This window comes from Pygocentrus nattereri, chromosome 24 (assembly GCF_015220715.1).
Source record: "Pygocentrus nattereri isolate fPygNat1 chromosome 24, fPygNat1.pri, whole genome shotgun sequence".
Lineage (NCBI taxonomy): Eukaryota > Metazoa > Chordata > Actinopteri > Characiformes > Serrasalmidae > Pygocentrus > Pygocentrus nattereri.
In genome coordinates, this window is record NC_051234.1 from 20,884,938 (window position 1) to 20,907,486 (window position 22,549).

General features: G+C 39.0%; 1 protein-coding gene across 1 annotated transcript in view; it reads right to left on the reverse strand.

The window, feature by feature from the left end:
- Positions 1-22,549, reverse strand: part of cntnap2a (contactin associated protein 2a) — a 655,370-nt gene that overhangs the window by 410,681 nt on the left and 222,140 nt on the right. Inside the window, exon 2 of the mRNA XM_017717995.2 lies at positions 7,119-7,229. Within this exon, the coding sequence (XP_017573484.2) occupies positions 7,119-7,229 (111 nt within the window). The remainder of the gene's footprint in view (positions 1-7,118; positions 7,230-22,549) is intronic.

Consider the following 22,549-nt stretch of genomic DNA (forward strand, 5'->3'; position numbering starts at 1 on the left):
TCCGTCCCACACTCTCTTATTGCTTTTCTTTTTGAGTTTGTTCTACTCACTAAAATAAAAATGTTCAACCAGCTTGCCTAGATTAAGTGACAACGACTAATTGAAAGAAAAGTTATTATACATTTTCTAATTTGATTATTATAGTACAAATCTCAGATCATTCAATTTACTGTTCAATTACATAAACAATATTTAAATTTTCATTCAACTAGGCTCCCAGTTCAGGACAGCTATGGCATCACCATGGCTTGAACCCCCAGTCTTTCTCCAACTTCACAAATCCCACCCACCCACATTCACACTGCCACACTGCCGAAACTCCCTCCCTCTGCCAGTCCTACTAAAATGTCTAGATCTGCCATTGGGCACAAGTTGGTTAGTGTAGTGGGTAGCACCTCTGCCTTCTACGCTGTAGACTGGGGTTCAATCCCCACCAGGGTAAACACTATACCAATAAGAGTCCTTGGGCAAGACTCCTAACACCACCTTCGCCTACCTGTGTAAAATGATCAAATTGTACGTCGCTCTGGATAAGAGCGTCAGCCAAAATGCCGTAAATGTAAGTTAAAATTCAGTCCTGCCTATGTTTTTATGTGTTTCAACCATTTAGGTACATTGAGTTGGACTAAAATTAACTTTAAACCAATATCTTTCAAATTCATTGCCCAGGAAACAAAAAATAATATATATGTCAACACGTGTGTAGTATTTGTGCTGTGTAAGTGTTTCAATGGAAGGTTCCTCTTCCTCAGTTTTTGCTTTGTAACATCAGCTTTAGTTACTTTATAGACATTATGTCAGGTTACCCATAGTGTCTGGTTTGCGAAGGAAATCTACAAGTCAGTCGTTAATATTTAGCTGCAGGGAAAAAAATGAGAGCTAACAATAATAAACTGTAAATCTATGATTGGCTGTTGGACCCTTGGTCTAGAGTCTGAGTCATGTTATGAGTCGGTCTGAACCTTGTTTTAGACTTGGTCCAACATTACACAATACATTCCTGCAAGAATCACAGTTGAATGTCATCATTGTGGGGTTAAATATTATTTTTCCTTTCCTTCCACAGTGGTGAAAGTCATCACATCTCGATAACACACAGGGTCTCCATATGGCCATGTGAAAGGTTGATGAACACACACTCGGGCCCTGCAGACCTCCAGTGCAGCAGTGTGACAGAGCCGTTGTGCCTGGGGGCATGTCCCATTGATTATTTGCTCAAAGCTCGCTGGCCCGCACTAAAGGAAGGTCAAATACGAAAGCAGGCTATACATTCACCTGTGATGCACTGAGATGTAAGCAGCTGACACTTAAGTGCACACATACTGTACTGTACACTGTGCAACTGTGGGTTTCTAGAGGTTTTCTTTCATTAGAACATCTGTAACTCCCAGTTTAATCAATAAGCAGCAGTAATAAAGGAGGGGAGAAATCTTCAGAGGCTGTGCCACTTGGGAACCCAATATGAGGCCTCTCAAAAATACCTCTGATAATACAGGATGAACACAATCAACACCATCAGCTTGTTGCATTTGGTTAAAATAACAACATATTGTCATGATAGGCTCCTCCCACTCCATGTGCCTTTTTGTTTTGGTTTGTCCATGTGCGTTTGTTTTGGTTTTGTAACTCCGCCCCTGATTGTTTGCACCTGTCCCTCGTTATCCCTGTGTACTTAAGCCCTGCGTTTGCCTCTTGTGTTCGCAGGTCTTTGTATGAATGTATCGGTCTTTGTTGTATGTCCTTGCCCTGTTTGAATCTGTTTATAGTTTGTCATGTCTGAACCCCGATCTGTCCGTATTGGCTCTTTGACCCTGGACCGTTTTGACCACGACCCTGGATTTGCCCTTAATAAATCTCGCTTATCTCAGCGTATGCGTCCGCCTCCTCGCTCCGCGTTACACATATCAATTGCATTTATATATGTGTGATTATTTATCTGTACGCATAGCTAAACTGACAAGCTCCATAAAATCTTAAACCGCTAACAAATATATACATAGAATCAAAAAGAAACATGTCACATGCATGCACGCACATATACATATGAATTAGCAGAATTCAAAACCATAAAGAATTCAGTAACACTTTACAGATCAGTAATACGTGGGTAATGTTATGGTAGTATTGTGGTAATCAGTTGTATTTATCCATAAATTAAATGTCAATTTCATGGTTGTTATGAAATAACAAAATGGTAATTGTAGCGACAATTGCTAATGCTAGGTCAAAAATTACTGGGCACGGTTGAATTTAACCATTTAGTCCACTAGTGAGCAACTTTGGCTCCTATGATATTTGTCAGATCTGTGCTTTATAACAGAGGAACAGTGTTCTGTTAAAAGGAAACACAAAGGGAACATATGATGTTGCATTTTCCAGCCCTGATTCTGTGTGATCTCAGTACATTTACCTCATCTATTCCTGTGTAAGTACACTTGTAAAGTAGTTGAACAACCGTGAGATCTACTGCAGTAATTTAGTCACTGTTTCAGTGCACTTACCCAGACTGTTTTGCAGAGCTGATGGTATTACATGATGTGAGATGTAGTAAGTGGGGGAAAAAAGATGGAAAGAAGCAAGTTTGTATTTTACAGCTCTGATACCATTTAGTTTTACTGTAATTCCAGCTTGTAACATCATCCTGCCCTGACCACTTAAAGACATAACAGCTAAGAAACAAAGTAGAAACAAGTGAATTAGTATTTTACAGCACTAAACCCACATAATTGGTTGGATAGTGTAGTGGTTAACACCTCTGCCTTGTAGACTGGGGTTCAATCCCCACCTGGGCAAACACCCTATACTATACCAATAAGAGTCCTTGGGCAAGACTCCTAACACCGCCTTGGTCTACCTATGTAAAAATGATCAAATTGTAAGTCGCTCTGGATAAGAGCATCAGCCAAATGCCGTAAATGTAATGTAATTTCAGCAAAACAACTGCTTTGTTTTTGGACTAATAAAAACAAATAATATTATTTAATAACAGTTAGGTAAGTTCAACTTGTTACCATTATTTTACTGTTTTATTACTGACCACCACTACAATGACTAACTTCTTATTTATTAATGATTAACAAATGTGCATGTCATTTTTAGGTAAATACAACTTGCTACCTTTATTTTACCAGCTTATTTACAAATTTGTTATCACTACAAACACCAATTTATTATTCATTATAAACTGGAAAGTACGCAAGTAATATTTTGGTAAGTACAACTTGTTACCATGATTTTACCATTTTATTCCGAACTTGTTGCCGCTACAATTACTGTTTTATTATTTCATAACAACTATGAAATTGACATTTAATTTATGGATAAATACAATTCATTACCACAAAACTACCATAACATTACCCACTTATTACCAATGTGTAAAGAGTTACCTAGAATTCTGTGTAGCTCTGCAACCGGTGCTACAATAAAATAAAATATAAACTTATGTCAGTTAATATTATTCGTTACTGGAATGTTTTAACACCTTGGAAATGTGTTATGACCCTTAAAGAAGAAGTCTCTGCATAAATTTGTCAATGAGAATGTGTCATTCAGAGTTAATTGATGTCAAATGCTTCACTGTAGAGAAACCTTACAGTGGTAGTGATGGGAACCAGGGGTCTTTATGTCAGCAACATAATTATAGCCATTTTGTCTACAATGTCTTTAAAATGAGTTTATACATGTAATGTTAATGGTAGTAAAATAGCAGTAAATATGAAAGAAAAAGTTTTCTTTGCCTTACAAAGCTCTGTATGTACCTCTTCATTTTAATGGATATTTTAAAAGGTATGCTTTATGCCAAAACTTTCTCAAAATATCATAAAACATTGTCTCAGATATCAGACAGTGCAATCAAAACCATTTCATGTAAGGACTTTTTGTGAGGGAGATATCAGAGCTTCAGACGTCTGGTTCCTATCAGCACTACTGAGAGCAATACTCATAAAGCTTCTCTAGAACCGAGCATTTCACATCAAACCATTCTGAATGATTTTGTTTGCAGCATAACCATTGAATTATGCAGAAATTTAGAAAAATAGCCCTTTCAAGCAATATTGTACTTGAGCCCCATCACTTTATATTGTATATTTAATATATTTTGTATGCTAAAAAGAGTGAAATGTCATTATATTTTGAAGTTTAATAAAAGGCTAAGATAATTGCTAATAATTCTAAAATTCTGGTTCTGAGATCTGACTGGACGAGTCGCGTCTGAAGCTGTTGTAAAATATTGGGCATACAGTAATATATATATACAGTATTAAATATAGTATAAGACTACACATATAAATTGTGTGCTATATTGATGCACCAAGTTATTAAAAACAGTTCAGCTGTTTATGAAATGATATCTGAATAGTATGTTGCTTGGCAACCATAGTCTACAAATAACTAATCAAATAACTACATGGCATCTTTGGCTTCTTGTTATTATAGTAATAAGCAACTCTATGCTTCTCTATGCTTGTGATCGTGCTCTTACAGTGCTTCACATGCCAAATGAACTAAACAGCATATAAAAATAAAATAAATAATGAATTAATAAAATGAAAGGAATAAATATTACATACTACATGACACCCTCTTGCGGCTCAGAGCCTCTAAGTGATTTATTATGTCAAGATGTAGCAAGAAACAGCCCTGCTGAAAATTAATTCTACTCACCAGGCCATGCTCTACTTGTCTGCTGTTAAGGAGTTTGTCAGTTTGGGCCACCTAAATGAGGCCTAAGCGCAACCCAGGTCAAGCATGTCCCATAATTATGCTAAGCTTAATGTGTACACATGTACTACACTTAATTATAAAGTCTTCTCAGCATGTACATTCTGAGAAATGCTTATTGTAGCAATTAATAGTTGGGTTTATTGTGCACATAACGGCACAATGACTTTATTATGCTGCTGGATGTTGTTTACATGCTTTAAAAAGGTCCCAAAGCCTCCGTGGAGTCTCATACATAAAACTCTCATTTGCAAAACCACTCTTCCCTCCACAGTATATCTATCTTCACAGAACGCATGAGCGACGTGTTAGTTGACATTGTGTATTGTCTCCCGAGCCTAATTTCTATCGCAAAAATTAATCAGAGCCAGTTGCAAATGGCAAACCTGAACCACAGAGGCGTTGAATGAGGAGCCAAAGACTTAGTTTAATTAAATCACCGGTGCAATGAAAAGCTCAGGGGAGTGAAACAAAAATAATAAACATGGCAAAAAACTAACATACCTTAATGCAGAAAATGAATTACAGTTACATCGACTGCAAAGATTTGTCTCAGTCAAATGTGGGATTACTGACTAGACTTGCTCAGCACTATTCAATGAATCTCCGTCATCTGCACAATGACCGTGGTCAGTCTGTCTAGGTAAGCATTACGTAGGTAATGAGTGAAGTTTGTTGGAGTTTCAGAAGTTCAGCAGTCATGAGTACACCACTGCATTAAGATGTTCCCAACAACTTTTTGCTTGTTTTTTTTCCTATCTCTGTTTGGCCAAAACAGTGGCCCTTGTGCGTTCAATCTGATCATAAAATGAGTGTGTGCAAAATTCACTGCCAGTTTTGTTATTAAGCAATTTCATCCTTCAATAAGAACAATTTACTCTGTCAATGTGGACGATCCTATGCATAACTAACTGCAACAAGAACATAAAATGCAATGCTAATAGAAATAACTGCACATAATGGCATCACTGTACACACACACACACACACACACACACACACACACACACACACACACACATACATTTCCAAGCCACTTATCCTTCTGGATCGCGGGGGGAGCTGGAGCCTATTGCAGCAGTCATTGGGTGGAAGGCAGGATATACCCTGGACAGGTCATGGCACAGTATGCAACTAAAATAGTAGCTGATGCAGTTTGAATGTTTTCCCAATGTAATTTATCTGCAAGTTTTATTAGCTCATAATATTGGTCATTTAATAGCATAGTAAAAATACAAACTTTTGAAGATCAGGCAATCAGGGCATATTTATCATTCCTACATGATCTCAGTGCCACACCTGGAAGAGTGTATTGAAAGAGTATTCCATGAACAGACAGATTATCCATAACCACTGGTTTGTGGTCCTGCTAAATGATTTTCTGTCCACAGCTCACACACAAATGAAAGAGTAATTGCACAAACCTGTTTTTTTTTTCCTAAAAATCTGAAATAAATTGCTCCGTAATAATAAATGACATTGAAATGCGAACGCTTCTTTTCAAACTGTCTAAATAACATCACTATTGTGGTCAGTTCAGCACCTGCAGCACCCTCTCTGGTTGATTTCCTCCTGATGACCATGCCTACCACACACTGCGCTCAACAAAATGAGTTTGAAAAGAAAATCACACCAATGATCTGGAAAGCAAACTGCAACCATGCTAGTTTTGTTAGCCTGTCTATGTGGTTTTATATATAGTGGTATATTAGCTCCAACAAACACTTTAACAAATAAAGACTTTGGATATCTGTGAACTTGACTAACCGTGCCTGTTCCATTTCTGAGCAATTGTCAGGTTATCCCCTTAAAATGTCAGGCTTCTTACAATCTAAGGCTTATTATTCATAAACTACAAGGACCTCAATGCAAACTAATGGGGCTTTTCTTAGGTTATAAACAAGTGTAATACAACTTCATGGGATTAAACAAAGGGTAGAGGTGTCTGAAGCCAGCATAGTTTCATTACTTTAAGGTGAACGTCACTGCCCCCAACACCCCCCCCCCCCCCCCCCCCCCCCCACTTCTAATTCTTCTCTGCAGAATTTGAGCTAAGCAGCTATCCTTTAAACTGTGTGGAAATTTCATGATGAGTGGACAAATAGAAGTTCAATTGTAAAGAACTACAATTTTGAAGATACTTCTTTTTCTTTAGACAGTGACAACATATGATGGTAAATTGGGGCGTGTCTCTTGCAAATTACGTGTAAATAATGAATCACAGTATGAATGTTTGTTTATCAACTGCCCTTAAATCAACACGGGCGTCAGTGTCGTCCAACACTTTCTCAAATCAGATGCAGAGTAATGTGCGTGTTGGTCCAGATACTCCAGTCTGCTCTCTTTTTGTACAACGTTGATGGATAAGGAATAACATGCTGAACAGCTCTTACCTCCTCTCCTGTTCAGTTTGGCATATCCAGGAGCATAGCCACTGGTGAAGACCGATGAGCTGGTGAATGCACTATGGGGAAGCGATGTGGCGAGCGCCTCGTCACATTTTTCTGAAACATGAATAGAGAGAATGACACACAAATTATTAAAGCAACATAATACAGAGCTTTTGGCATAAACATCACAGTGAATTTCCATTTCAAAACAATATAAGTAAATATGTGTGATACTATATTCAGAACACGTAACCCATGCACATGATGAATGCTATAATTTGATGTAGGCTTTGTGTTTTCAACAAATCAATCAGGTTGGAATGCAGATAAAATAAGTTGGACCATGTTCACACGGGAATATGGGTATCCGTCAAAAATGCACCTCTTGCCACTGATTTCAATGAAAACAATGCAGCTGGTCTTTTCAGTCATGCTACCTTAAGTCAACATCCATGGACTAGCAGCAGGTTTGTTGTCCAGTGTCCAGCACCATAGGCCTCTACTTTGAACTTTCAATGGGCTGTTGAATTTTGATGTGGAAATTTTGCAGTCACCCTAAATACATCTTAGGTTCCGACGCGTTTGAGCTACGTTCACATCACAAGCCTCATTGCTCAAATCCAATGTCTTTGACATGATGGTTCACACTTGTGTAGGTCATTGACTCAAACCTGTCATTAACATGAACAAACCAGTGTTCTGAAATGATCCTCATGCACACGTCCTACTCAGTAATATCACGTGAATAAATCACGTGCATCACGTGCATCATCAGCAAACTAACAAGCAGAACGAACTTCGCTGCGAAGATTTACTCATACAGCCGTCAACTTCATTATTAGAGCGAGACGAAGGAGAAAAGGGTCAGATGTGTTGCCTTTCCACCGTTTACTGGCTTCAATGTCTGTTGGGTGCTGCTGCCATAGTGATGCTGAATGATGGCGCTTGTTACAATGTTCTCATTATGACATAATGTATGGCAGACAAGACTATCCATACGTTCACATTAGCAGAGCAAACCAGTTACTTCCAGTAGGAAGCAAAGATTAAATGACAGAAAGATTGAAATTCTCTGAACTTTTTGGACATAAAGTGCTATGTGGTGAAACAACATTGTAAATGATTGGACTAAACAAATTCCTCCTGAACTTTTTGTTCCATCTAGAATTTTCACACTCTGGACTTATATCTGTACTGCATATACAAAACACTCAACATTTAAAATGTACAGTATATTTTTTATATTTTCTTGTCAGAAAATTCCTTTGACAGTCTACATTCTCAAATGGGACAATAAGAGAAGCCTCAAACACAGCCAAGAGACAAATTTGAAGTGACATTAGAAATTTGTTCCCTCCTAATGTGAAATGACAGCAAAGGAAGGCAGAAAAAGAGAATTTGAGAACTTGACTGAGAAAAGTTAATGGACAGTAACCACCAGTAATGCATTGATATGGGTTGTTGATTGGATGTTTGTGGGCAGATGCCCTTATAGACCTTTATTAGAGAGCTTGAAAAAGCGCTCTATTGTGATCTCTCATACTTCTTATTCTTCTTCCACACTTTTCTGTGATTAATACAGCCCGAACTGCTTAAGGTACAGATTCCGTTCAAACTGCGTTTCGAAGATCTCGGCACTGTGACCTGTGCTATGTATTTTTGGAGCCGATCGGATTTGCAGTCCTTAATAAAATTAAGTTTAAAAATTAAAAACCTCCCATAAGAATGAATGGCGGAAAGTTCAGAACTTCAAATTTTAACTGACATTGATGATGTCACAGCAGGCCACTCAGTCTCACAGACACAGCCGTCATGTAGGGAATCTGCTTTAAAATCCTTAAACTTTCAATGGTAAATTTAAATGGTAGATAAACTTGTCGTTTCTGAAACCTCAAAATATCTCATCATTTTATCAAATAGCTTTAGAGTTATGAGCATTTGTTTGGCACTAGGCACAGAAAACTGCCCCATTCACTCCCATGTAAATTTCTCAAAATCAGAATCTGCTTATTTCAAGATTTTCTCTGTGTTTAACTTGTCATAACTCAGACATTTTCTTCTCAATACACACCACATTACACCAAAATAATCTTCAAGGAGTCTTATCTCACAACATCTACCCGGTTAAGTGATAGAGTAAACATTTCCCGGGTTATGATTGTTTGTTCAGAGGGTGCAAATCGGACTCAAACAAGGCTTCTCCACTAAGAGCTGCATAATAACAGAGTGACATTTAATTTAATTTAATTTCTCCCTCTCACACACGCCACACACACACACACATGCAGACACATACCTAAGGAGGTGTTGTTCACCTACTCAAAAACACAGATAAACATACACACACACACACACACACACGTGCAGCTCTTTTCATATCTACTTTATCATGAAATCAATTGCAAGAAGTATAATTTTGAGTGTGAGCAAAGCCTTATGCTGTAAGCTAATGCAGCCTCAAGCCATAGTGTGGTCCAGAGAGAAGCCTCAATGCGAGATGATTGATAAAGACTGTTTATATGTGTTCACCATGAAAAAAAGAGCCTCTACATCTTCCACTACATTAACCTGTTGTAATCTTGCGATCTGTAGGAGGGAGACAGAAAGGGGAGATGGGGTGGCAGGTGCTGAGAGAGGATAGAGAGAGGGGGGGGGGGGAGAAAGAGAGAGGAGAAGAGGAAGAAGGAGAGAGAGAGAGAAAGAGAGAGAGAGAGAGAGAGAGAGAGAGCCAGAGAGTGCTGAATAGGCCGTCAGGCTGGAGGAATTTTTGCTAGTCTTAATGAGTATCTGTCATCTTTCAGCATGGTTATGTTTACTTTTCACGTTTTTGTCCCCAGTCAAATCACTCTCTCCACCAGAAATACCGAGTGGAAATGCATCTTGCAAAAGAAGCCGGCGCTAAGAAAGAGCTATGACTTTTATTATTCTCATTTCAGTGCGCAAACACCAGAGCCCAGAGGACGTCTGAAAACAACTTACTGTCAGATAACACCACTCAGAGAGTTAGAACATGCCAGCACTTCTCACACTGCAAATTTAAAAACAGCCTCCAAAGACAGTAAGCACTTTGTACTGTATTGCTGTGGCAATTTGAAACCTACAACAAGCAATTAATGCTTCATGACAATCATGTATTCATTGTTTTTGCCAACCAAACATAATGCAAAATGTGCTTGTACAGCGTTTCAAAAATTGCCCAGGTGAAGATTTTGATGGTATAAAGTTAAATGTGCTAAAGTTAAATGTTAAAAACTCTTAATAAGCATTATTTACTGTATGGATGCATACTCCAGTATTATATACACACACACACACACACACACACACACACACACACACAGACAATATAACTCACTTGGACACAGTGTCTAGAAAAATCTATTAAATGCTGAAATTTGAAATATTGAAAAATAATAATCACATACTTTCTCAAAATAGACTTCATATCTCAAAATTATTTAGAAATAATAGAAATGGAAAACAGAAAATCATATTGAAACATAAAAATGTAATAATAGACACATAGAAAATCAGTATGCTGAGGTAATTCAATATAGTAATTCAATATTTTAGGTAGTTATTTCGACAAAGTCAAAAGGAAAGCTTCAGTAAATCAAACAACCGCTCTTGAGAGCATAACTAAACACAACACATCAAAGCTTGAGGTGGGTGGGCTACAACCAGAACACCACATTTCATTCCTGTGACGGTCAGGAATCAGAACAGACTGGAGTCATTTATGATATTTTGGGCAAAATGTTTAATTTTTAAAAACAGCATTTCCTATTTTCTCCATAAATAAAAATGGTATGTATCCAGATGCTAATCGCAATCTATAAAGTGATGGTAGGTCCTCAGAGGTACATGGCAGTGCTAACTTAACACTAATATGTCATGTTCATTTCTACATATCTTCTTGACAGCTCACAATAAAGCATCTTATACCAAACTGTTCACAAAAAGTCATCTGGGAAGAAAAAAGCATTTTTTGAGCACAAACCATAACAAAATAAAAATGGAATTATTGTCTGATCCTTAATTAAAGGCCAGTCGAATGTGGGCTGAGCCTGAAGAGCTAGATGTGTGAGAAATATCAAAGGTGCTGCTGTCTGGACATTGCCAGATCATTTCAGCATTCTTACAGATGGGGTAACTGAGACTCTGCTCAGAAAAAAACTGGATTATAAGCAGAAGGATCCAGCCCTTACTAAGCAAACTGGGATGTAGGAAAGACAGTGCTGAATGAGGCACTATAGAAACCACATAACCTGTTCGCCAATTATTAATTATTGCCATAATATCAAACCCTTAAAAACAAAATCATGTATAGATGTTGACTACTAGAGCACATTTAACTTCAGTAATGTCATGGAAATATGGAAAGAAAATAATCATACTTTTTTTTCTTCTATAGTTGAGGTAAAAGATCAAAAACAAGCCATTAAAATATGAGGCATTTCACTGGAAATATTATAGTATATACAGACTTTGAAAGAAATCTCATACAATATGGGAGTCCATACTGATGTCATGTAAAATATTAATACTTCATTCATATTAACTTAAACCTTCATAAACACAATATGAAGTGCTCTTGTAAGACAGGGGTGTCTAAAGTCCTGCATGTGGGCCAAATGCCCTCAAGACAGATTTTAATTGGCCCGTGGCTTCTCACTATATGTGGCTCGCCAGCCACATATAATGTGCCTCCAAAATTGCCTGTTTTGCAATTTTTTCCTTCAACTGATGGGGGCAGAAGCACCATAAATGTACCATGTTGTATTAACGAAATTTGCAAAAATTTTAGAGCCTTTCGTCTCTGACTCAATTGCATAGCCAAGGGGTGGCCAGGGCCACCTTAGCATAAAGCATGGATACCCTTCTGCCCACAGTTATGGAAAATAAGACTTGGCCATCATCAAAAAAGCAGCCACCAGAAAACTGTGCATGAATGGTAATACATTATGATGAAATCTCTCATCAGGTTAGTTATCACATTATGAGCTTATGGGGCCAGAGCCAAATTCTCAGAACAGATCGCCGGTGAGACGCTCACTACAATCGAGATAATCATGCTTGGAATTCTTATTTTGTGACATTTATGAATGATAATATTTTAGCAAAGAGTGAACGGCCCTCAGTTACTTTGATATGGTCCAGTCTGGACCCCTCTGAAAAACGTTTGGATGTCTGTGACGCACGATATTGATCAATGTGTTATATACACCACTCATATAAAATGTTATTGTGGGTGTGTTGGGGTCTGTAGTATATTTGTTCCTCAGAACAATGACCTTTGCTCATTAGAGTTGTGTAGAAAAGAGTACAGATATGACTGTTATGAATTATGCTGCTTCTGATTCAGGAAACTGCTGTGCGCCAATGAAACAAGCAATGATTTGAGCGCAACTGATGAATCATCTTCAGTGCATGAAAACAAGCACCTGTAAATCTTCTTCTTCTTCTTCTGCTTTCAGCTGCTCCCTTTAGGGGTCGCCACAGCGGATCATCTGCCTCCATCTTGCCCTATCCACTGCCTCCTCTACTTTTACACCAACCATCTCCATGTCCACCTTCACTACATCCATAAACCTTCTCTGAGGTCTACCTCTTCTCCTTCTATCCGGCAGCTCCATCTCCAACATTCTTTGAGCAGTATATCCACTATTCCTCCTCAACACATGTCCAAACCATCTTAACCTGGCCTCTCTGGCTTTATCTCCAAACTGCTCCACCTTCACTGTCCCTTTGATCTGCTCATTTCTAATCCTGTCCATCCTTGTCACTCCCGATGAAAATCTCAGCATCTTCATCTCCGCCACCTCCAGCTCAGCCTCCTGTCTTTTAGACAGAGCCACAGTCTCCAAACCATACATCACAGCAGGACACACTACTGTCTTGTAAACCTTCCCTTTCAAAACAAGTGCCTGTAAATAAATACCTTATTTACACACCATTTGCAAAAGGCGTGTGCTAAATCCTGCAGATATTTAGCTAGTGAGTCAATAAGTGTTCAACAGTAGAATGAGCCCCCATAGGGAGTTTACATATGTGTTAAAATCGCAAGAATTTAAAAAATAATAATAATTGAAAATGTGAAATGAACACAATGTAGCTTTTTTTCAGATGGAGTGACGTGACTGTAGTGTCATCCTTTTCATAAAACACGTTGTTTGAACGATGATATTGCTGTTTCTACTGCAAACTAAGGTTCTGTATGTGTTTCTACTCTGCACTAGGTTTTGAACTTTATTACGGTAATTATTTGCTGTATCAGTAGTAAAGGCCTTGCATAGTCACAGCATTTGTTTACATCGGTTTGCACATAAAAATAAGCACATCCATTTTAGTACAACAATGGCTGCGTGCAAGTCATTCTTATTTCCTATTTTTACTGATATTAATGTAATTGACAAATGTGATTAACTGCACATCCGGCATTTTCCAGGCTGTTAAAAAATAAAACTCAAATTGAACAGATAAAAAGGAAACTAAAAATGAAAGTTATGGATTACGGTACTGGTAAAATATGCATGTTCATTTTGTGATCAGGTTTGATTGCATGCAGCCCTGAATGAAGAAGCCAGTGTAATTTACTTGCAAACACACACATGTGCTATTTGCAGTCAAGTTTATAGCTTATGCTTGAGTTATAAATCTCCTTTGTAGGATGCCTTCAAAAAAAAGAGTTTTACATAAATATATAAATTATATTAAAAAAAAACAAGTGACTCATGGTTTGTTCACTACAATGTTCTGTATAATTATTCACTGTAGAAATCTGAGAGATGTGATGGACAGCAAAATTCTTATGGAAATGTAAAACCAGTTATAAAACCATATCCATACGTCTAACCCCACCTTTTCAACAGTTGTGCTGCTGTAATTTATTTCACTCATATGGAACTAATGTGCATATTTAAATACAAAGCATCATTCTTTTCAGTGCAGTATTGTGGGAGGTTACATCACTGGGCCACCGGCAAATTGACGTAGAATCCAAAAACAAATTCCTCCCAATTCCAGTGAGGGGAGGAAACGAGCCGTGCTCCACTGAATTAGATTTACTTGTCCATGTGGCATTTTCCTCTAAACAAATACTTCTGCCCTGAGCAAAGAGCAAGCTGTCTTTCTGCCACTCACTGTGGAGCGACCTAAATGGTGTTGTCGTTTTTACCCAGCAATCCATCTGCACCGCGCACTCCCTATGACCTACCAGGAAGGAAATAAAACAACAGGGAAATTGTGCTTGAAAGCCTTGGGTAAAAATACTGAACTCAGCCTAGTTCTCCTGCTAATTTGACTTCTAAATCCTTTATTTATTGTTTAATATGGAGAGAACAGACACACAAACAGACACCGGGACAGAAACAGAAGGAGACACAGGAACAGGAACCACAACAGGAATGGGCACAGGCACAGACACAACAGTAGGGAACAAAACCACACCAGGAACAGAGGAGGGCAAAAACGAAGGAACAGAAAAAACAGGGGAGACAGAAGCAGACACAGACGGAACAGGAGGCCCACGAGGAGCAACAGACACAGTGGGAACAGAAGGCCCACGAGGAGCAACAGACACAGACGGAACAGAAGAACCACTGGGAGCAACGGAAACAGGCAAGTGCAGGACGGGTGGGAACAAAGGAGTTGCGACGTCCTCGGAGGCAAGAGGGCCTGCAGCGACGTCCTCTGAGGCAGGTAGGCCTACAGCGACATCCTCAGAGGCAGGCGGGCCTGCAGTAACGTCCTCAGAGGCAGGCGGGCCTGCAGTGACATTCTTGGAGGCAGGCAGGCCTGGAGGCGCAGCGACATGTGGCAGGTGCGGAGGCGTGGTGACAGGCGGCTGGTTCGGAGACGCGCGACCGGTGTGAGGCCCGGAGGTACGGCCTCGGTCTGGAGGTGCGGGCGTGCCGCGGGGTGTAGCCACTAGAACAGGCGTGCCGTGGGGTGCGGCCATGGGAACAGGCATCCACAACGCCAGGAACAGACTGTGGCAACAACCTGGAGGAACAAGCAGAAATAGAACCCAGAACTCTAGCTATGGGAAGCTCGCACTGGTGCTTGAGAACGAGCCGAGTGCCGTAAAAGGGGTTTTCTGCATGATCCATCCATCTCACCTCGTCAGAGGTTGCTCCTCCCTGCAGCGTTGCTCAAGAATGGTGGACCCAAGGCGCTTACCTGAGCTCTCGTCATCACAATACAAGATTAGATTGTCCTTAGCCTTCTTACGGGAATGACGAGATGCTCTTGTACCTTCAGCACCATGGGATTTGCTGCCTCCATTTTGGTGGCATTGGGACATGTCTAACTTGGGCTGCTTGGAAACAGAGTTTCGTCCCAATGGAGCAACCACATACCGGAGTCTCGCTTTCTCGCTGCGTCCTTGGCAGGCTGGTCTTTCTGTAACGTTGTGAAGTGACGAGGAGGCGGATGCATGTGCGAAGACAAGTGAGATTTATTATGGGCAAATCCATACTCAGAGTCAAGACGGTCCAGGGTCATAGAGCCAACACAGATGGAACAGGGAACAGACATGACAAAAATAAACGCAGGGTAAACAAACAACAGAGGCCAGAAGAACAATCAGCAAACAATACAAACATCTCAAACAAAGACCAGCGAGAGACTAGGGAAAACACAGGGCTTAAATACAACAGGGATAATGGTGGCTAACATGACACAGGTGGAAAACAGGTGGTTACAATCAGGGGCAGAGTCAAGAAACAAGGGGGCAGGACAGGGAAGAATCAAAACAAAGAAAGCACATGACAGGACTAAAAGGTAAACAAAAGCACACGGAGGAGTGGGAGGGACCAATCGTGACATTCATGGCCCTAACTCGTACATACTGCACCTTTAACAGTGTGATATTTTTACTGACTTGGCACAGAATTCAGATGCTGAGAGGTGGTCAGTGGTGTGCATTTACAGAGTGTTTTACAACAGTTTTAGGAACCAAATTTTTCATTACTCTGTGGTATTAAAGTTTTTCGAGTGGTTCTGTAAAAGTATTACACACTGATACTTAGTTCTACTTAGGACTGAAGAATTAGCTTCATTATTTGCACTGTGGTGTTTTCGAGGGGTATCGGCCCAGGCAGTGGTGCAGTCATTAGTGTGTAACTGAACAGGAGGAGCATTAACAGGTCATTTGAAACAGTCCCTCAAGAGGGGGAGACTAATCACATTTCACAACAAATCAGCCTGAGCAGCCTTCTCTCTCTCTCTCTCTCTCTCTCTCTCTGTATTTGTGTATATGGCTGTTGCAGTACGTAAAGGATATGCTGTCTGATTCACCTTGCCTGAGGAAGTCTCAGTGCACTGATAGCCAGCACGATCATTATCTCCTCCCTCATTCACTGCCCGTCTGCATTCTGCCAACACTGCCTCTTTCAAAAGCCACTTAAGCCAATTTTATGCAGAAAATTAATTTCCCTGTGCTTTCAATGATAATTATGTATGGCATTGTGATTAGACAGGCCTCTTCAAAAAAAAAAAAATATATATATATATATAAGAGGTCCGTCAGCTCAGTCTTACATTTGAATTGAAATTGCTGCTACATACAGTGCTTAAAGGGCTCATATCACAGGTGAACAAATGCTCCCCTGTGCTTAGAAATTTAAAGATCGTCTTGTGTTTTGTGATGTCGCAATATCTAACACATTAACATGTATTCAGCCTGCCGCAGTTTTGCTCCGCCCATTCACGCTGCCATTATAAAGAGCGTTTCAGTCTGGACTGCTTTTTGAATCAGAACAGAGCTCATTTCCATATAGTCCATATTGCTGCTGTAGGAACAAAACCTCGCATCTCCATTTTTGGCGATTTTCAGTTTTTGACATAATTTAGAAATGCATGTTGGCTTTTATAATGTCTGTAAATTTAATGAAGGATGGACCAAAATAAACGGCCAAAAATGACTTGAAAAAAAATTTGGTTCCATTCCCTTGTATTAAAAGTAATGTATGTTTTTTTCTTCTCTTGTAAAGTTACCATTTTGGAGCTTTGTTCTGACAGCAGCAGTATGCAAAGCTTTGAGCACCTCTGGTCAAATTACATGTTTTGCTGCTTTGTCTGTTCATTTGCTGAACATACTGGGGGAAAAAAAACAGTTTATAAACAAAACGTGGCCTACACAAAACATCTGGCACATTCTATGTTTTATTTTAACTGGGGAATAAGTTAAACTCAGCAAATAAATAGAAATAGTGCACTACTATTTGCAGCACAAAATAGAGGATGCATTAACTTGTCTTCACTTATTTATTTACATTTAAGGCATTTGGCTGACGCTCTTATCCAGAGTGATCATTTTACACAGGTAGCCCAAGGCGGTGTTAGGAGTCTTGCCCAAGGACTCTTATTGGTATAGTGTAGGGTGTTTGCCTAGGTGGGGATTGAACCCCAGTCTACAGTGTAGAAGGCAGAGGTGTTAACCACTACACTAACCAAACCACAACAACATCAACAAAATGTGTAATTTGACCAGTGGTGCCTATACCTATATCAGTCTTAAACATACAATAACAAAACAGGCTGTTTAAGGAGTTAATAAAAGTAGGAAAATGGTCAGATAAAATGAATGACAGTTTTGGTACATAACAGCACATAACTGTTATGGGGGAAATAAAATAGAAGCAAAATGTAAGCTTTAGTCCATTTAATATCAAAGTAGGTTCTAGTCAAGTCATTTGTTGGATGACTGGCAATGTACAGATTAGCATCAGTAGGTAGTTCAGTCAGCAGTTCTTAAATATGTGGAATATTGGAACAGGCTGCTTAACTGGGACTTCAAATGTCAACATATCTGTAATTGATAGATTTGAGTAATTGTAGGATCTTTACCGACGTCTTCAAGGTTGATCCACATCAGTGGTGAACAGTGACTCTTAGCCTTCAATTTGGTCAGACTATAATTCATATTCCCAGCCAGTTAAGTTTATACAGGGAGATTCACTCGAAAGAGGCCAAGAATATTCGGTTGTAACTCCCATTAGGATGAAACAATCCGAACCAAAAAAATACACTACATTTCTTGACGTATGTGTTATCGATTGCATTACATGCGATGCTGGAAGTGGTCTCCGTTTTCTGTCAGACCAGTGAAGGGGTACGGGGGGGGTATGCACCCGGAAATTGAAAACGGAGGTTAAACGTTGCGATGGCTGTCTGGTCCTTACCTCAGCGCCTTGACTCAGGAGCATCCTGGCTTGTTTGAAGCTTCATATACTGAGGAGCAAATTGCACATTGTTTCATTCAGGTTGCTTCATCCTAGGGAGAGTTATTACAGAATACTCAGGGCCTCTTTCAAGTGAATCTCCCTGTAGAACCACCAGAAAGCCAAGAATGATTGGTTTAGACTGAATTAGTTCCATTGTAAATCAAAACATGATTGGTTTATTCCACAGTCATTTAATGGTGTTGGTAGTTAATCTAATATGCAAGGCCTTCAGGTCAGCTGCTGAAGTCTTAACCAATGGGAGAGCTCGCTTGATACCACAGAGAAAAAATAAATGGATTAGCAGGCGTTTGAGAACAACAGCTGCCTGCAGTGTAATATCTATAAAACAAAAAAATGAAATGTTATTGTCAGTGACAGAAGGATATCCTGGTTGGTCTTCATGAGCACTGCCCTTTTTCTTTGCCGCTATTTGGCACCTGTGGCTAATGACCTCTTTTTTGCTTCTTGACTGTCAGCTGAACATGCTGGAGGTGCAATTTTAACCCCAATCAGTATTCCACTGGCTGCGCCGTCCACTGTGATCAGCCACTATTCAAGATCAAATCTTGTTTTCGTCTGTCTAACTCACTGATCATCTAACAAAGAGGTGCCCTCCCAGCAGCTTACAGGCACATTCGTGTGTCTCTGTGTGCGTTTTGCCGGTATCACAGGTGGAGATGATGGATATACTGTGTGAGGACTAAAAGCATTTAAAATAATACGCTGTCAAGGTAATTCACACAGTGTGAAGGAAAAAGCACTATGAGAATAATTACAATGATTTTAAGCTCCAAGAAATGGCCCTCCTTTTTATACTCGATGACAATTCAACAATGGATTATTATCAAATAATTTCATCATTTATCTCTGTGCTGTTCGGAAATTTCACTTTTCACTACTGCGCCTATTTTTGGAAAATAATTACTGAAAGAAATTAAACATGAAAAGAGCTCATAAATCTGAGTCATAAGTGAACAAGGGCGCACGACATGTGAAGCATGGTTAGTTTTTCAGTCATACATACAGACACGACAAGGACAAGGACGTTTTAGTATCCATAAACCATGTACGGCTTGCCTTTGATTTCAGTAAGAAAAAAGCGTGGACATATCAGACACCAACACATGGCAACGTACAAAGATTCCGCTCTGTTGTCTTTTATACAAATGATATTTGTTATAATAGCGCGATTTTTGCACAACACTGCATTATTCTACTGAACGTTGGTTGCCAAGTGACAACTTACACTGCAGTTAAGTTTTCTACTTCACCACAGACGAAACAATGCAAAACAGTTAAATGCTAAAGAAATATGTTTTAGCTGTTTTTCAAATTAGTGACAGATTTACAAAGGTTTATTGGAAATGTGTTCCAGATCTTTGCTGCATAAGAATGCACTTAAATGTATAATTGATGAGAATAAATGAAGGTGCTAAACCATTAGATTTAAGAACCTGTAGTAAACGTCTCCATGAAATTTGGTCGCAAATGAATTAATAAATGTATGCTAGTGAGTAATTACTCATTATTTATAGATTGATTAACTGATCATTCAGCAGTAGTTGCTGATTAAGTATGCATCAATTAGTAATTAAGTACAATAGTTTGTCATCCATCCAAGCTTAATTACTCCTAGACTGTGCACTCACTACTGCTTTTTAAACCAATAATGAACAGATAAGTGAGTTTCCTCATAAATAACAAGTACTTGTGTTAATTATCAATGACCTAATCTACTGACGCTCTTAACCAGAGCAACTTACAATCTGAGCAAATACACAGGTAGGCGAAGGTAGTATAATGAGTCTTGCCCAAGGACTCTCATTGGTACAATGTAGGGTACTTATCCAGGCAGGGGATTGAACCCCAGTCTACAGTGTAGAAGGCAGAGGTGTTACCCACTACACTATCCAACCACTATAAGATAACAATGGGACAGATACAGTCAATATGCACATAGTTTATGCCTATGCGCATAAAGGCAGCTCTCTACATTCGTCTTGAATAAGGCCGTGTTTTAGGCCTGACTAGTATGTTGATTTAACTTTCTGCTGTGAGTCACACTGAAGTGTTTATAGGCTGCCCTTAATCATGAGTCATGTAGTATAATTAGTATATTTAGTACTGAAGATTGTCACTTTACTTGGAAGGACACGAAAAGCAGTAATCAATGGTTAGGTAACATTAAGTAAAGAGTAATTAATGGTGACAATGTAAAAACAGCTGAGAGGACAGAGAGGCAGTGGAATATGTGGAGGAAAGTATCCAGTAAAGACCAAGAACGGAGTTCCATATAAGACTAGACAGTGGAGGAAAATGTAACGATACATCAGTAGATTGATTAACAGATAATTAACAGAATTAACGCATAAGTACTTGTTAGTTCTCATGTCATTTATTTACATGAGTAAACACATTTATCAGTTTATTATCCGTTTAAAAAGCAGCAGTTAGTACACAGTTAAAGAATAAATAAGCTGTAAACTAATCAGTTAATATCAGTCAATAGTGTACCCAATTACGACGTGCTAAAGACTTAATCAGTAACTAATGCTTAATGAGCAGGTATTTCATATATGAATAATAAGTATTTAATTATAGTATTAAGTATTTAATCAAATTAAACACTTCATGTAAAGTGCTACCTGAAATTCTAAAGGAAACAGGCAGCCAGTGGAGTGAGGCTAAAGGTCTGATGTGATCTTGTTTTCTAGTCTGTTAATGTTCTTTGCAAAATGTCTAGTTTATTGTACTTGTAGGACGCCCTATAAACAATGCATCACAGCAGTCAAGTTAAGGGAAAACGGAAAGCATGACCAAATCACATTATTCGTGATAACACACCGTCTCTCGCATTATATTTTTTAATAGATTGCTCAAAATTTCACGTTAAATGTTCTGATGCATCCCAACCCTAAAAATCTGAAACAAACTTTATGCCCCATACATGTAGTCCAAGTCCAAACATCTACAACAGCTCGTATCCAGAGCTCTAACTCCAAATCTCTACAACAAGAGCTGAACAATCCCAGTCCAATAATCTTAAGAACAACTCACATGCAGAGCTGTAAGATCCAGCTCTAAAGATCTATATGAACATCTCTTATCCAGAGCTGCACGATCCGGCTTTAAAGGTCTATGAGAGCATCTCATGTTCAGAGCTGTACAGTCCTAATCTAAAGATCTATAAAGCATCTTGCTTCCAGATCTATACGAACATCTCACATACAGAACCGTACAATCCCACCTATAATCTATAAGAGTCTCTCGCATCCAGTTGACAGTGATATATTTGGTATATATTGTTATTACAGAGAACTGTAAGATAGCCCAAACACGTTTGATTATTCTGTAAGCTACTGTATCTGTGCGACAATAAAACAGAACTGAACAGTCCAGAGAGAGTGTAGATGTCGTTGCTGAGTGTGTGTGCAAGGCTGAGATCAAATTTCAACAACATAGCTTGCAAATGCATGAAACGTGGGCTTACTCATATCATTCATAATTCACACAGCAACAGTCACATCTTGCAGTGGGTGTTCTATTTAATCATTCCTGACTGTCTGAGTCAATACATGAGTTTGATGGACAAATGGCGACAGGTTCAAGAAGTAGTTGGTACATAGCTGTTACTCAAAAGCCTTAAAGAAATCAATGATCTGACTTTTTGCAAAGAGTAAAGAGTAAAACAAAATGAAAATGATTGTAAAACATTACAGAAAGTGCACATTAAGGATGATACAGCTTTTTTTTTGCAACATAAAAGAAGTCTTGTTATCAGTATTGGCCAGGTTGTTGATACATCTCTCAGAAAACAATATTAATTTGAAAGGAAGAGATTGAGAACTAACTAAGTTGGCTTTACAAAGCTAGTTTATAACATTAGAAAGGTCAGAGTGGTCGCAGAACACTTAATTGTTCTTTGAAAATGTAATTGGATTCACATAGTAATTACAGGTAGTTGCCATGGTGTTACTATGAGGTTGCAATGGTATTCCGGGTGGGCGCTAAGGTGTTGCTAGGCCGTTGCCATAGCATTCCAGATGGGTGCTAATGGGATGCTAAGCTGTTGCTAATATGCCAATATTTTTGGAGGGCAATGTACATGTCAACATATATGAGGCAAGGAAGAGCACGTCAAAAGGTAGAAATAGACTATTTTTGCATCAACATTACAGGGTTAAGCTTGCAGTAGCATGTACAAAG